The sequence below is a fragment of the Lutra lutra genome, chromosome 9 (assembly GCF_902655055.1).
Source record: "Lutra lutra chromosome 9, mLutLut1.2, whole genome shotgun sequence".
In the NCBI taxonomy this organism is placed as follows: Eukaryota; Metazoa; Chordata; class Mammalia; order Carnivora; family Mustelidae; genus Lutra; species Lutra lutra.
In genome coordinates, this window is record NC_062286.1 from 86,157,830 (window position 1) to 86,174,827 (window position 16,998).

General features: G+C 38.7%; 1 protein-coding gene across 3 annotated transcripts in view; it reads left to right on the forward strand.

Annotated features, from left to right (window-relative positions):
• MRPS9 (mitochondrial ribosomal protein S9) overlaps nt 1-16,998 on the forward strand; it is a 65,576-nt gene that overhangs the window by 35,271 nt on the left and 13,307 nt on the right. For all 3 annotated transcript variants that reach the window (XM_047745280.1, XM_047745279.1, XM_047745278.1), the window contains exon 5: nt 10,133-10,212. In XM_047745280.1, coding sequence (XP_047601236.1) covers nt 10,133-10,212 — 80 coding nt within the window. The remainder of the gene's footprint in view (nt 1-10,132; nt 10,213-16,998) is intronic.

Sequence of the window (16,998 nt, forward strand, 5' to 3'; positions counted from 1 at the left end):
ACAAGTTCCAAAAAAGTAGAAATTATATAGGTTAGATCGTCTGACTTCAGATCACTAGAACCATAAAACTGTTGGATTAAAGAGGAAATCAGAATTGAAATTGCAGATTATTTAGAAATGTAGAAAGATGAGAACAGTTCATATCAAACCCTATGGGATATAGGCAGGTATTATGCAGAGGCAAACATATTTAATAGACATTAAAAGAGTCTGGAAACAAATGAACTCAGTATTCATTTCAAGAAAGTAGGAAAGGAATGAAATTGATGAATGAAGAAATTTTAGAGATGAGGTAGGATAAATGAAGCCAACTAGTTCTTTGAAAAAGCCAGTGAGGGATGCCTGGGTGGCTCAGTGGGTTAAAGCCTCTGCCTTCGGCTCAGGTCATGATCCCAGGGTCCTGGGATCGAGTCCCACATCGGGCTCCTTGCTCGGCAGGGAGCCTGCTTCTCCCTCTGCCTCTGCCTGCCACTCTGTCTGCCTGTGCTCCCACGCTCTCTCTCTCTCTCTCTCTCTCGAACAAATAAGTAAATAAAATCTTTTAAAAAAAAAAAGAAAAAGCCAGTGAAATTGATCAACATCTGGCAAGTCTGGTCAAGGAAAAAAGAAAACATAAACAGACAATATAATCATTTTCAATAATATTCAGAAGATATTTTTATTTATTTATTTTTACTAATTTTTAAAGGTTTTATTTATTTATTTGACAGAGAAAGACTCAACGAGAGAGGGAACACAAGCAGGGGGAGTGGGAGAGGGAGAAACAGGCTTCCCGCTGAGCAGGGAGCCCGATGTGGGGCTCAGTCCCAGGACCCTGGGATCATGACCCGAGCTGAAGGCAGATGCCCAATGACTGAGCCATCCAGGCACCCCTTCAGAGGATATTTTTGAAGTAAAGATTGTTGTGGGTAGCTTTATTCTAATTAATTTGAAAAATATCCTAAGTAATAACTAGTATTTATTGAAACTTCGAGTGGGCCAGGCGCAGTTCTGAGTGCTTTGTGTGTATTTGCTCATAATCTTCACAACAGTTTTATTAAGTAGGTACTGTTATGTGCCCCATTTTACAGATAAAGGAATTAAAACCTGGAGAGTAATCTACCAAAAACACAGCTGGAAGTGGCTGAGGCAGAGCGGGTAGAGTTAAGATGGTGGAGGAGTAGTGGGACCCTAAGCTTGCATCGTCTCTCAAACACAGCTAGATAAATAGCAGATTGTTCTGAACACCCAAGAAATCAGTCTGAGAGAACAGAACTGCAGGTCTACAAGGAAGTGGCTGAAGCAGGATATAGGTAGGCCCTGACAATCTCAACTGCAAAGCACTGCCACACTTCCCTGACTCTCAAACAGGTAGTAATTATCTTAGGGAGAATACTGGTTAGACTAAAAGCTGGGGAAGGCAGAGGTGATCAGAGATCTAATCAGAGAGGCACCAGGCCCAGAGGTTCGGTAAGTGAGTTCTATCATACTTGAGAAACCCTGAACTTTTGCGTTATGTGAACTGTTGCAGAGCAGAAAGATAACAAAACCTTTAGGTTCTCTTTAAAGGCTCAGACAATTACTAGATCTGGACACGAATTGCATAAAAACTTGTAGTCTGTTCTCACTAAATAAAATGATAGCAAACGAAATAAAGCATTATATTAAGAGAAAATACCAGAAGGCCTTTTTACTCCCAGGAATATAAGGATGGCTTAACATTAGGAATTTATTAATGAGTTGTTTGAGTCAGGGAGTAACTATTTTCATAGATGAAGAAAAGGTCATTAAATAAAATTCAGCATTTTTTGATGAAACTCTTAAACTAGAACTAAAAAGAAACTTTATTAGTTTGAGAAAAACTATCATGAGAAACAAACACATTAAATTAAAAAGCATGGCACTGGAATTACTTTATCTTAAGTTCAGGAATAAGATAAGTATGCCTGCACTTGCCTCTGGTATTCAGTATTGTTCTGAAAGGCTTAACCAGTGTGATTAAAAAAGGCACAGAGGTTAGGAATAAGTCCGTTATTATTCATGTTATGTTAAGATTGCCCACCTAGAAAAAACAGACCACAAACTAAAAACCATATTAGAATTACAGTAGAATATCCTTATTTGGATATCTGAATATTGAAAATATTTAATCTATGTGAGTTGTAATTTTTTTTAATGATACTTTTTTTTTTTTAAAGATTTTTATTTTAGATAGAGCACACATGAAAGAGAGCGAGCGCTTGCAGAGAGTGGGGGAGAGTAGCAAAGGGGATGGGAGAGGGAAGAGGGGAAAGACTCAAGCAGACTCTATGCTGAGCCTGACTTGGGGCTCTGTCTCGGAACCTTGAGATCATGACCTGAGCCGAAATCAAAAGTTGGACACTTAACCGATTGAGCCACCCAGGTGCCCCTTAAGTGGTACTCTTATAAAAACATGCCACAGTATAGGTAAAGGGCAAAGTGCTAATTGTACAGAGATGATATGAGCATCCTGCCAGTTGACAACATGGTGGCCAAACCCACACAAGTCAGTATGGAATGGAGTGTAATGATGATCTAAGTAACACGATGATCACATTGGTAACAAATAGTGATTTTTCTCACCTATATTTTGGTGGACAGGAACTGTTTCAGAAACATTGAATTCCAGCTTTACAAATACATATCTACATATACACATAGAAAAATAGTTATCTGGTGTATTCTATTTTTTCAGCATTACTTTGTATACACTTCTTCTTCATCTTTGTTCTAATTTTACATCTATAATTAAATTATTAAACTCCTTTTGTTAAAGTTTCCCTTGTCATCCTTTGGTTGAATGGAGTTCATTTTCTAGTAGATTCTTCAAAGAGATGTCATAGATTACAAAATTTCTTGAGCACTTACGTGTTTAAAATTATTTTCCTATAGCCTTGATACTTGAAGGACAGCTAGGCTAGAGGGAAAAATCTTTGGTTCACACTTTCTTGAGTTTCTTAGAAGTGCTGCACTATTGTTGTCCTCTTTGTCTGTTGTTTTTGAGAAGTCTCAGATCAGTCCAGCTATTCTTTCCTTATAAGTCATTTGATCTTTTTTCCTGGTGATCCTAAGGATTCTTTACCTTTGTTTAGTAGCTTTGTGGAAGTATGACATTGAGTTGATTATGAAAAGTTAGCTTACTGTGCTGGCAGTGAGCTCTTTCCGTATTGTAGATTCAAGTCCTTTATATCCAGGAAGGTTTTTTTAATAGTTTTAAATATTAGTTCTGTTTCACTTTCTGTTTTGCCCCTTGGGACTCCAGTTATGTAAATGTTATTCCTTCTTTGGTTGTTTTCTAGTCTGTCTTTCTGACTCATCTTCATTTTTTCTTTGTCTCATTTTCATTTTCTTGATGGTTTTTGTAGTTTTTCCTCCAGTGTCCTTTATATATTTTCAATCTATTTCTTCTTCTAATCTATTTCTTCTTTTAATCTATTTCTTCTATATAAGTCAGTCTACATTTCTGATGATTTTTAGCTTTTTTCCTAATTCTTCTCTGAGTTTAATCAAGTTGTTTCATTACTTTCAGTTTTTTTGTCCATCACGAGCTCATATTTTGAAGATTTGATTCAGAGTATCCTCCAGTAAACCCAAATGCTTGTTTGAAAATATTTAATTCAGTTTGGAGTGTTGCATTTCACTTTCCTTCTGTTTTGTCATTGGTTTTACTAAGGATGATTTTCTTCAGCTGAACATTTGGATTATTCTCATTTTCTGTTTTATTTTTGTAGCAGTCTTTAAAAAATAAATGGAACAAGGCATCCACATTTCTGTGGACAGAAGTGCCCCCCCCCCTTTTTTTAAGATTTACCTATTTATTTTAGAGAGAGAATGAGCACAGGTGGGAGGGGTAAGGAGAGAGAGAGAGAGCATCTTAAGCAGACTCTGCACTGAGACTGGAGCCCAACACAGGGCTTGATCCCATGATCCCAAGGCAATGACCTGAGCTGAAACCAAGAGCTGGGCACCCAACCAGCTGTGCCACACAGGTGCCCCAGAAGTGTCCTATTTCTTAATCCACTCAGTGGAATGTAAAAAAAAAAAAAAAAAAATAGAGTGTATCCAGAACATGACAGAATTGGGTCAAGACTTAAAAGTTCATTATGATTTTAGAAATAAGAAGTTTACACTCTAGAATAGAATTAAAGTGGTTAGTTGAAGGATAAACGTACAACTATCAAATAATGGATAATATTATGTCCTTAAGTCACAAAAAAATGAAAAGGACAAAGATCGGTAAATTACCTATTTTAAAATTCAAAACTTCTCTTTGGAAAAAAGGCAGTATAAATTTAAAAAGCAAGCATCAGGGATGGCTCAGTCAGTTAAGCATCTGACAAAGTAGGCAAAGGGGAAAATAGTCAATTCATAAGTGAAAATACAAGTAACCAGTAAACATAGGAATTATCAGATCAGAAACAATGTTTTATAAAACAATGATAGATCATTATCACTTACCAGGTTAGAAATTGTAAATAGTATATGTTAGCAAAGAATTAGAAACAGTCTAAATGTTCACTAAATAGGGTAGCTAACTAAATGTCGGAGAACCTACTGTGGAGTAACGTGCTGATAATCAAGAGAGAGCTAGTTCCAGGGGTGCTGAGTGGCTCAGGCTCGGTTAAGCAGCCAGCTCTTGATTTTGGCTTGGTCATGATCTCAGGGTTGTGTGGTCGAGCCTTGTGTCAGGCTCTGCACAGACACTGGAGCCTGCTTAAAATTCTCTCTCCCTCTCCCTCTCCCTCTGCCCCTACTCCTTGCTCCTCACTCACGCGTTTCTGCTCGCTCTCTCCCACTCCCTCTCTTTCACTCCCCAAAGAGAAAAAGGCAGCTCCAGTTGCATTAGTACAAAGGAGACTTTGTGAGAAAAGGTGAGAACTGGGTGAGAAAAGGAAGTGAAAATGGTGTAGTGTTGTCTTAGTCCATTCAGGTTACACTGGGTGGCTTACAAACCAAAGAAATGTATTTCTCCTAGTTCTGGAGGCTGGAAGTCCAAAATCAAGGCACCAGGTGAGAGCCTGCTTCCTGGTTCATGCACTGCTGTCTTTCCCTTTGTTCTCACATGGCAAAGGGGCCCAGGATCTCTGGGGTTCCTTCTGTGACGGCACTTATCCTATTTGTGATGGCTTTACCCATATGACCTGATCGCCTTCCAGAGGCCCCATACCAAAATACCAGCACATGGAGGATTAGGCTCCAACATGAATTTTGGGGCCAGGGGAAGACAAATGGTCTGTAAGAAGTATGTAATGTAAATACAGCTTAATACCATTGGGTTTTTTAAAAACATGCAGACAGTCCTCTGTATTTCAGTAGGTAGGTAGACATAGGTAAATGAACTGAAAGAGTCTAGAACAATCAACTTGAGCCTTGTCTGTGGCAAGGGAATTCTGGTATTTGATCTTTATAAAAACAATAGACAAAAGAAGTGTTCAGAGGGAAACTTATAGCATTGTGAAAGTGTATAGTAGAAAAGAAGATCTAAAATCACTTGTCTAAGCTGCCATCTTAGGAAACTAGACAAAGAAGAGCAAATTAAATCTGAAGTAAGTAGAAGAAAAAATGATAAAAATTATAGCAGAAGTCAGTGAAGTTGAAAACAGGAAATCAGTGAAGAAAATCAACAAAAACTGGTTCTTTGATAATAGATTTTATACGTCAGTTTTATTTTATCAATAAAATCGATGAGCCTCTAGTCAGGCTAGCTGAAAGAAAGGAGTGTGGACACAGATGATTAGTACTGGAAATGAAAGAAAGGATACTGCTACAGATCAGGGACATTAAAAAGACAATCAAGGAATACCATGAACAACTCTATGCCTCCGGATGTGATGACCTACAAGAAATGGACCAGTTTCTTGTAGGTTAGATACAGTCTGCCAGAATTTACACCAGAAGTGGACAATTTGAATAAGTCTGTATCAGTTAAAGAAATTGAATCAGTAATTAATAACCCAAAAGACCTGGGGTTTGGCTATGGCTTTTTATGTACAACACCAAAGGAGAAGCTGGATTTCATTAAAATTCACATTTTCTGCTGTGAGAAAGACACTGTCAAGAGAATGAAAAGACAAGCCAACAGATTGTAGAAATATTTGGAAAAGACGTATTTGATAAAGAACTGTTATCCAAAATATACAAGGAACTCTTAAACTCAACAGTAAGAAAACCAATGACCCAATTTAAGAATTGGTCAAAGTTCTTAATAGATAACACAGAAGGTATATACATGGTAAACATATGAAAAGATGCTTCACCTCAGGGAAATGCCAATTAAAGCAACAGTGAGATACCACTACACGCCTTTTAGGATGGCCAAAATCCAGAACACTGACACCTCCAAATTGTGCCAAGGATGGTGAGCAACAGGAGCTCTCATTCATCACTGATGGAGATGCAAAAATGGTACAGCCACTTTGAAAGAAAGTTCGGGGGTTTCTTAAAAAATTAAACATACTCTTCCCATACGATCCAGCATTTGTGTTCTTTGGTATTTTTCCAGAGCGGTTAAACACTTAGGTCCACACAGAAACCTGTAGACAGGTGTTTATAGCAGCTTGATTCATAATTGCCAAAACTTGAAAGTAGCCAAGATGTCCTTCCGTATTTGAATGGGTAATGAAACTGTGGTATGTAGAGATGATGGGATATTATTCAGCACTAAAAAGAAGGGTGCTGTCAAGCCACGAGAAGACATGGAGGAGACTTAAATGCAAATGTCCGAGGGAAAGAAGCCAATCTGAAAAGGCTACCTACTATGTTCTACGTATATGACATTCTAGAAAAGGCTAAATTACAGAAACAGTGGAAAGGTCAGTGGTTGCCAGGGTTTAAGGGGAGTAGGTGGAGCACAGAGGATCCTTAGGGCACTGAAACTACTCTGTATGATATTATAGTGCTGGATCCAAACTCACCGAGTGTACAAGAGTGAACCCTGTTAACTGTGGACTTAGAGTGATAAGAATTCTCCAGAGAGAGTAGGTTCATCACTTGTAACAAAGGCACATTGTCAGGGGATGTTTTATGATGGAGGTGGCTATGCATATTTGGGGGCAAAGATGGTATATGGGAAATCTCTACCTTCCTCTCAACTTTGCTGTGAACTGCTCTTAAAAAAAAAAAAAATCATTGAAAAAATAGTGAAAGAAGGGCATATCACATAAAGTTAATTTTATAGAAAACATAGTTAAATGAGGGGACAGTATCAAGAACACTAAAAACTAAAATACAGATAAAACTTAGAAAAATATGCATGAGTTTTTATGTAGAAAATTATTATGTAGTAAATATGAAAATTAATAAAATTATAAACCTCATAGGTGAAAGTCTGAATAGCTAGAAAAAAGATTTCATGTTCTATAAGAAAAGATATTGGAAAGTTACTTCCTTAAAAATTAACAAATGTAATATAATTTTGTTTTGTTTTGTTTTGTTTTAAGATTTTATTATTTATTTGAAACAGAGAGAGACACACATAGCGAGAGAAGGAACACGAGCAGGGGGAGTGGGAGAGGGAGAACAGGCTTCCCAGAGCAGGGATCCCGATGTGGGACTCAGTCGCAGGACCCTGGGATCATGACCTGAACCGAAGGCAAATGATTAACAACTGAGCCACGCAGGAGCCCCCGGACGTAATATAATTTTAATCAAAGTCCCAGTAGGACTTTTGGGAGGTATTTATAAGCTTAATTCGAAAGGGTAAATGTGTAAGAAGCAGAGAGAACTTTTTAAAAAGTAAGGGTAATGTAGGAACGTTACCTTAGCAGCTATCAAATGCAGCAAAAGCTTATTTTAGTCAAGGGGTGGTGGTGTGCAGTGTCGGGACAGACCAGTGGACCAGATTAGAGTATTCAGCAGCAGCATGTTTGTTAATGTCATATTTTGTGAATTCCAAGACAGTTTTTCAGTTTTAACATTTTTGACCACAGGATTAATTTTACAATTAACATAAACCATGATGTTCAGCATTTTCTCCTCCCTTCTTTGGATAAGATACAAGATGGGGCATCTTAAAATCTGTGACATCTTGGATTGAATGAAATATTATAAAATGAAGTATATACACAGGCACCTCTATATACTCACACACGAAATGAGGCCCACTCAGAAACCCCTCCCGAGTTTTACAGTAGAGTCTTATGTGCAGCCATGATAGTTGTCTTTCTTAGGCACTTTCTGACTGCTTCAGCACTACATACAGTGCAAATGGACTGCATAGTGAAGTTCCAACTATGGGAAAATATGCAGGATTTCATGAAGTCTGAGAATGATGTTGGAGAAGTAATTTATCCATTGCCTTTGGCATATAAGAATCTAGTTTTCTTTTTCAAGCTAAAATCCCTGTCAAGACTTTTCTTCAGAATTTATTATGAAATTTTGGTCTTTGTTTTAAATATATTCACTTAGAGTGGCCTGTGTGTAATGTCAGTTACCCTCAGAAGCAGAAATATCCTACTTATTGTACAGGTGGTATTTCAACACAAGAGCGTAGTGGGGCATCTGGACAGGAGCAGTCAGTTAAGCGTGGGACTCTTGGTCTTGGCTCAGTTCGTGATCTCGAGGTCATGAGATCAAGCCCCACTTTGGGCTCCGTTCTCGGCATGGAGTGTACTTAAGATTCACTCTCCTCCCTTTGCCTCTCCCCCTGCTCGTGCTTGCTTGAGTGCACTCTCTTTCTCTCTAAAATTAATCTTAAAAAAAAAAAAAAAGATTGACTCAACAGAAGAGTGTAGTATCAAAAAACTGATGGGACAAAGACTCTCTTTGCTACACAAGGTAATAACTTGGATTCTGCCTGATGAACATAGATTTCAAATAGATGAAATTTCTGAGCATGAAAAAAAAATAAAAATTCCAGAAGAAAGTATAGGAAAATAGTTTTTAGAAATCCCAAAGTCTTAAAGCATGCTCTCTCCATAGAAGTGATGTTGTCCCCGAGGGGACATAAATGGATTCATAGGAGGTGAGAAAAGTCTGAACTGTTAGAATGTTTACGACCCTCCAAATGACCTCTGTATACATCAACAGATCTATGATATGTTTGTGATATTGAAGTTTCATGGGGAGGAGGCAATTAGGAAAAAAGATGTCTAGCAAGGCTCCTTAGTAGGGGTGATAGTGAGAAACAGCCAGTAAACCGTGCTATGGAGAAAAGTGACAGATTCTACAGTATGCATACATTTTAAACTTCTTGACTATGAAAGACACTGTAAACCAAAGTAAAAGATGTGTGACAAAGGATTTCAACACATTAAGGTGTCTGTTTGTCTCACATACCCTTCCCATGGGAAAAAAAAAAGATAAAGGACCTCATTCCTTTAAAAAAAAAAAAAGATGCTTTCTCTAAAAAAAAAAAATTTTTTTTTAAGAAGTGAGTGATAGATTGGGAGAAAAGAGTTTTCAACTTCTGTAATTGACAGAGGAGTGTACCTTTAACATATTGAAGTTCCCACAAATGGTTAACCAAGAAACAACAGTAGAAATAAGGGCAAAGGATGTGGAGTCAGGTTTGGTTTATTTACTACAGTGAGTCCATTCCTCAGTTTGTTTGGTGTTTATTAGATGTGAATGACCATCTGTATTTCAAAAGGAATTACACATAACACCTTGTGGGGGCCCTTCTGTTTTAGACGTTTGAGCTCTCAGAGGTGTGTTACCGCAGAGTTGGAACAAATAATGTGGCATGGAAAAATCCATTTAGTTTTTTCTTTGCTATGTTATGCCTTTTCCTAATTTCCTGAATGTATGACATCATTGACTTTATCAGCTTCCCTTTTTAAGAATATGGGAGTGTGTTGTATTTTTAGCCAAACTTAAATTCTTTGTTCTAACAAGATGATTTTTTGCTATTTTATGTGTGTTTATTTAAAACAAATTCTAGAAATTCTCATGATGAACTGCACAGGAATATTTTATCAGATACAAACACTGTTTTATGTTAACGAGTGTGGAATATTAAATATCCTAAATAGTTTACAGAACATTAAACATGCTGAACCAAATACTAAAATTCCAAATATTAATGCTGTTTTGTCATTAAAAGTTAATCAGAATTGTAGACATGTCTCCTAACTTCAGTTAAATATACCTATAAATTTTTATTTTTGTTTATTTTCATTTCACTTTTTATTAGCGATCCAGTGGGGAGAAGATGGCCGTCCATTTCATTTTCTCTTTTATACTGGCAAACAGTCGTATTATTCATTAATGCATGTAAGTATATTACATCGATGATTAATAATATGAACTGTAAGCTAAGTGACTGTACCAGAGATCTTGCTCGGCTTCAGGATTTACCTAGTATGTTTCAGACTGAGCAAAACTAAGATCTCTAGAGGTAAGGCAGTATGTTGAAAGACTTTATATCTTATTAACTCATTTTTGCTAAAGGTAAATAAACACCATAGAATTTATGTCTGAATGTCTGGCCTTAAAATGCTGGTATTTACAAATTGAGATCATTTTCGGAGGTCAGTGCTCCGCTCAGTCATAATGCATGCGCGTGTGTGGAGGATAAGGCTGCGTGTCAGGGGCTGTAAGGCGTTTACCACGGGCGAATTGTTGTCTGTACTTTTTGTTTATCCTATACAGTTTTTGCCTTTCAGAGGCAAATGCAGCGTTATGAGTCTAGAATATGTGCCCTCCAAAGACCTAAGAAATGGTTTTATTACACGTTGACTTGCAACTGCGTTTGAGTGTACTGGGAACAGCGTTTTCTCGTTGTTTCAGCGCTCTAAGTGTCTGATAGCGTGCAAATTTGGGGGTTCCCTAGGGTATTATGAATAAAATGGCTAGCTGCTAATACCCAGTTTTGGACAACAGAACCTATCTTGCTTTAAGAACACGGTGTCAAGTTTTATTTTCTTCATTATACGGTTTTTAAAAAATTGCAAAAACATGCACCGGGCTTCCTGGGCCTCAGTCAGCTTTCAGGTTGCTTGAATCCCAGGCACACATTCACTCGGCTTTTTTAGAACTCTCTGGTGTTTATTTGTGCTCCACAAACCCAAAGGACAAAATCCCCACTTGTCAGGTACATTTATTTCTTGGGGAAAAAAAAGAAAACCTTCTTTTCGCTTTTTGTTGACCTTGGGCAAATGAGCTTCTTGCCCTGGCAGAAATGAAATGAATGATAAATGTAGAGTGTGTCTTTGCTGACTAATGGAGCTGTGGCTGGCTCTCCGCCGAGCCTCCCCCGCAGCCCGAGGCTGCCCGAGGACCCCTGCTGTTCATTTAAATAGGTATGTCAAATCTGCCTCCAAACGCCGCTGGTTTGATCTGTGGTAATATTTGTGAAGGTTCCATATGGACTTGAGCCCCCTGCAGTGCTAAGAAATAATGTACAACGCTTCATGGTGCAGACGCAAATTTTCTCTGAAAAGGGATGCAATGCTGCGTTTTAGCTGTCGGAGGGGATGATGGAGCTGACGCGCTAGGCCTGTCAACTTGTTACACGGATGGGTTGCACGCAGCGAAGCTGTGGAAAATCTGTGCCTTTTAACTTTTCTACTTAATCACGGTTGTAGCATTGCCTTTAGACTGTATGCTACATTAATTCTCTTCCTGCCTTCTGCCTTTCATCCCGAGTTTCACGGAAAAAAGTAAAGTATGCAGGTCTTGTAGGGGAGCCTTATCAAACAGCTGTCAGCTGACAAGCCATTTGCATTTGTTTGGGCTGAAACTGAGCAACCCAAGGGCAAGATATTTTGTTGCATTCCATCATAATGAAGAAATTACACATTGTAGAAGGGCCCTAACGTCGGTTTGGGTTGGTTTCTGTGTTTTAGGAAGGTACTGCTCAAGAAAGCAGTTGGTTTCACTACCGTAGTCTGACTGAAGATGTCAAATTACAACTGATTAATAAAGGGTTTTCTTTCTTTTTTTTTTTTTTTTGTTCTGAGTAATACAGTTTCTGTTACTTAGATCTGAGTTCTTCAGGCTTTTCTGTTTTAGTTCAACTCCGTAATTTAGGTCTGTTCATTGTGTGGGGTGTTTGACTCCCCAGGCGGTGTGGGGCTCGGCATTTGTTCTATTGCTCATCAGAACAGTTTACATGTATGAATGACAGATCGTTTGGTTTAACCTGAGTGTCTTAATTCAGATCATTAATAAACCTTGTGTTTCTAAACCAACTTTTTATGGAATCTTAAAGTAAATGTATGCGTGGAAAAAAAGGACAAATGCTTTCCTAAGTCTGCGCCCATCAGCTTCCTGTATGGCCGATGCTCTTAACAGCTGTGGTCGTGCCAGCCTCGTTTCCTAGATGGTGCAGGTGATTGCCCTCCTAGAGACCCTCTGCTACTCTGAAGCACTGTGACTAAATATCCACTGGTCACTTTACAGAAGTGGTTTTGTAGGCAAGTCAGGCATCGGGTATAAAGAAAAAAAGGATAAAACTTGAAACTGCTTCATGTGTTTGCTCACTCCTTTGTTCTGCCTCCTCTTGGGGTGGGGGGTTCAGATGCCGTTCGATTCTGTAGGAGAGTGATCCCACTGCAGCAAGGAGTCGACCCCCAGACTGTGGCAGGCCTTAAACACTTGGAAGTGTATCTTTGCCGTTGCCGTTTCTTTTGATACAGGTTCTTACCATGTGACATGGTAAAAAGACCCTAAGCCAAACTAGGTTTTCTGGTTAGCTAACTAATTTTGTGAGGCATGGCAGTCGTGGGCCAAGCTTTTCGACAAACAAACAAAAAACCTCACGGGTCTCAAATATGTGTGCAGTTCTGCCCAGGAGACCTTTCTGACATCAGTTAACCTTTTTGTCTTCTGTAATAATGCCACTTCCTCTTTTTGGTATTTGGTCACTGTTGGTGTAATAGGCTTATGTATTACCTCACAGCAACTAATACAAGAGAGTCCCTGTGTGGCTTACAGTTAAGGATAACCTCCAGTGCTTTAGTGAACACTGTTTCCAATTGGCCTGTCATCAGTCCATCCGGTCTTTGTGGAGAAGCAGGGAGGGATGAGGATGAGAAGAAAGAAGCAATTTATTGTTCCTGCCCAGATGTGAAGCGTGATAGGAAAGCGTGAAGTGGAGTGGAGGAAACGTGCTGATCCGTAGCGGTCTCAGCTTTTGTAAATGTGTTACTTTCCAAAGGTTGTTGCCCCCTTCCTTGGGACTGCCTTTCTCCTGTGGATACAGTATATGTCTTCAGGTTCCTGGGAAAGTCAGTAAAAACCCACTTATTTTACACTGTAGTGAATGTGGGATGCATATGTAATGTAAAAAGTATAGGACAGAACAAACAAGTAGTGTCTTAAGGAGTAAAAAATAGTTTAAGTAAAAAGAAGTAAGAGACTTAAGGAGTTTCTCAGAAGGTCCTTGAGTACTGAAAAGGGAGCTCCACGCTTGATGGCATTGGCTCATCTGTCTTTTCTCACCTGAAATGGATGGCTTTCCACTTCCTTAATGGCCATGTGACGAGTAGAACTTGTATACTTCTCAGACATGATTTCTTTAGAGTTTGAGTTTAGGGTTTCAGGAGCAGAAGGAATGAACAGAGGGAGAAAAAGAGGTTTCCTGAAACAACCGAGCCGAAGTGTAAAGGAAAGGGAAGACTTTATAAAGAGGACAAAGGTATGTGTGCAGAAAAGAAAATGCTATGCCATGGCACAGCTGAGCTGTGAATAGCTTTGGTCTAGATGAGGGAGAAAGCCATGTGTGCACAGTCAAGGGACAGGGCGGAAGGGTGGTCTGTCTGCCCTTGGGGCCTGCCAGTCTGGCGGGGCAGGGGTGGGGGGGCGGCTCCCCTTGCCCACAGCAGCTGGAGCCTTTCCTGGCCAGCCATGCAGGTGGTAAAGAAGGTTTTACCCATGAGCGAGACATTTACAACCTGGACAGCCATGGTTGAGTTTGGGTAGGGCCTTTACTTGTAGGAAAAATGTTAATTCAAGTTTATCATTAATATATACACATTCTTGAAAATTTTTAAATTCACTGACTATAAGCGAATTGAAAATTATTTAAAATTCATTACGGGAAGGGATTATTTGACTCTGAAGTGGAAACCTTTTATAAAATATCCATTTAGTCTGGGCTTGTCTACTGCACCCTTTCCCAAAGTTTGCTAAGAAATACAGGTAATAAAATATTCTTCATGAAAAAGGTTCTGCCATGAAGTGAGTTGGCAGTGCTGCCCCTTGAGTCCTGGGAAACTCCACCAGGAGCTACGGGATAGCATGATAAAGTCTGGCAGTAAAGAAGCCTGTTGCAGTAACCCACTGCTGCTCAAACATTGGGTCACGGAACCTTTGCTGCCCGGAGCCTCTTTTAACGTTTCATGAGACCAGTGCTTGGAAAAGGCCATACAGACATTGAAAAAATCAGTTATCAAATACCTTGGGCATTTGCTGACATTTCACACAAACTCCCTCACCCCAATTTCTATGATATGGTTGTGCATCTCCTTTTTGATGCAGTTTTTACTGTACCAGGAGTTGAGCCTCTTAAATCTATAAACCTCATTTATATTTTAGGATTCACTTTACAGTAAACAATGGAATATTTTCTTTTTTTTTTTTTTAAAGATTTTATTTATTTGACAGAGAGAGATCACAAGTAGGCAGAGAGGCAGGCAGAGAGGAAGAAGCAGGCTCCCCACTGAGCAGAGAGCCCGATGTGGGGCTCGATCCCAGGACCCTGAGATCATGACCTGAGCCGAAGGCAGTGGCTTAACCCGCTGAGCCACCCAGGTGCCCCAACAATGGAATATTTTCAAAGGATTTCTGTAAATTGAAGGAATTACATGGCCACAGATGAAATCTGTTCCCAGAAAAGTTTGAAGTTAAGGAATAAGTAGATCATTATATATTATTTAAACTACTCTGCTGAAGTGAAAAAGGTTAAAATTTGAAAGAAAACCAAGTAATTCTAATCCTGATAACTTATGCATAAATGGGATTCATTTGCCTTTTGAAAGAAGCCTGGCTTATTTAGAAATTCTCTGGTTTATTTTAAATGACTTAAGTAACCGTCTGTGTTCATAATGCATGAGAACAGCAGCCCTAGAAGCGACTTCACTATGTGAAGATCCCAGACTTCAAGAAACAAAAGTCCTGGGGACTTAGTGCCACAGAACTCTTACGTAATTTGCATCGTCTTTGTAACCTTGTGGTGAATATTTAAAACTTCTTATTTCGTGCCCTTATCTTTTAAAAATGGAGTTAAAACAGTGACCCTTCTCGAAATGAGGTATTATGAAATAACTCCTTAAAACTGTGCAGAGTGCTGATTTTTAAAAAGCTGCAGGGTGGTGCTGATATATTTCTGCCTGCTCTTTTAAGGCAATATATGCAGTGTATTGTATTCACAAAGTGATAGCAAGGGTGTGTGGTATGTCACTTGAAACATTAGATAAATAGCATTAACTGTGATAAATGAATTCTGTATTATGTTTATTTCATTTTCTTTCATTTATATGCCAGTAGCCAAAAAATTGGGATGATTGCTACTTAGGAAATCTGATTTTCTATGATTTTTTTTTTTTTGACAAACGCATATTTTAAGTCCATTACTTTCCTCTTATTTAACTAGTATCTAAGAGGGTAGTTACTGTCAGTTTACTGTTGTATGTTTTAGGCATCATTTGGGTATCATATACTTCTATACCACCCCCACAAGAAATTTTATTTGTTTACCCTTCCTAAAATTGGAATTTCTACATGATTAACATAGCCAAAACAGATTTAAGAAGGATACTAAAAAGTCATATTGCTCATGCTCTTGGAAGGATTTCGTTTAAGCATCCCTTTTCTGCAACCTGAGCATCTGGTATTTTCAAATTAGGCACCTTCTAAATTTGACTCATACATTATGGAAATCTGATGACATGAGGGGTGGATAGGCTTGCTTTGATTTTATGAAATATTAATCATAGCTGTGATTAATGATTCAGCATTTCACATCTGGGTTATTCCTGTCATATTTGAAAATTATACTATTAAATACAGTATATAAACTTAGTATGGGTGGGTCACGTTAATTCTCTAGTGTCCTTTAAAAATTAAGTGGAAACTTAACAATATACCAGAAACTACCAGTGATAATCTGTGATGCTGACAGTTCCTGACATATTTTATACCCTCTGGGATTTTTTGATGCTGGTTAGTACACATCTCTTCAGGGAGCTGAAGCTATAGACTCTACTTTCCAGAAAGCTGTAGTCTCTAACTAACCAAGATAGAATCTCTAGAGTGGTCTTATTATATAGAAGAGAAAGAATAAATAGAAATGGTACACCAGTAAAAGTGTTTCCATTGTTAGACTCTTGAATGCCATCCCTCCCCCCTGCTGTCATTTCTTGACCATTACCATGGGTCAGGCACTGCGCTAAATATTGATGCATGTTTTCCTATTTAAAGAAATGTATGGGGTGCCTTAATGAGAATTATGTAGTTCGATGGATTACAACCATCAAAGTTTAAGCATCTGCTGTAAATGAATTTACCATGTTTGAAATTTGACATGTATTGTTTTTGGCTGGTTTTCTCATAGTACACTTTTTTTTCTGATTATCTCACTTGCACTATTTACAAATGATTATGGAGCTAAATATAACGATGGAAGGTAATGGCACAGTGAAAAAAAAATGTGAAGAAGAGCATGGACTTAAAGTTGGTCCAGAGTCATTAGAAAATGATGATTACTTTAGCAGTCATAAGTGACTCAAAATTTGATTATGAGGCAGGTTCATTATTATTACTATTTTCTAGTTGCCTTAGTTATTCCAGAAATTAACAGCCTTACAAACTGGAGAAGGCATCTTATTACTGTTGTTGGTGTTCTCTTGGATTTGTTTTGTTTGTTTGTTTGGCTGGCTGGATTTGAAAGATACTACATCTCTGGCTTCCATACCCTCAGAATGTCCAGACTCTGGAGTGGACCAGAGAGACCTATGCTGTTCCTTCCCCAGATCCCCAAGGTGTAGCAGTGTGGCTGGGCCCAGCCTGCCAACAGCCTGGGGCCAGGTGCACAGGGAGGGAGATGTGGTGTGCATG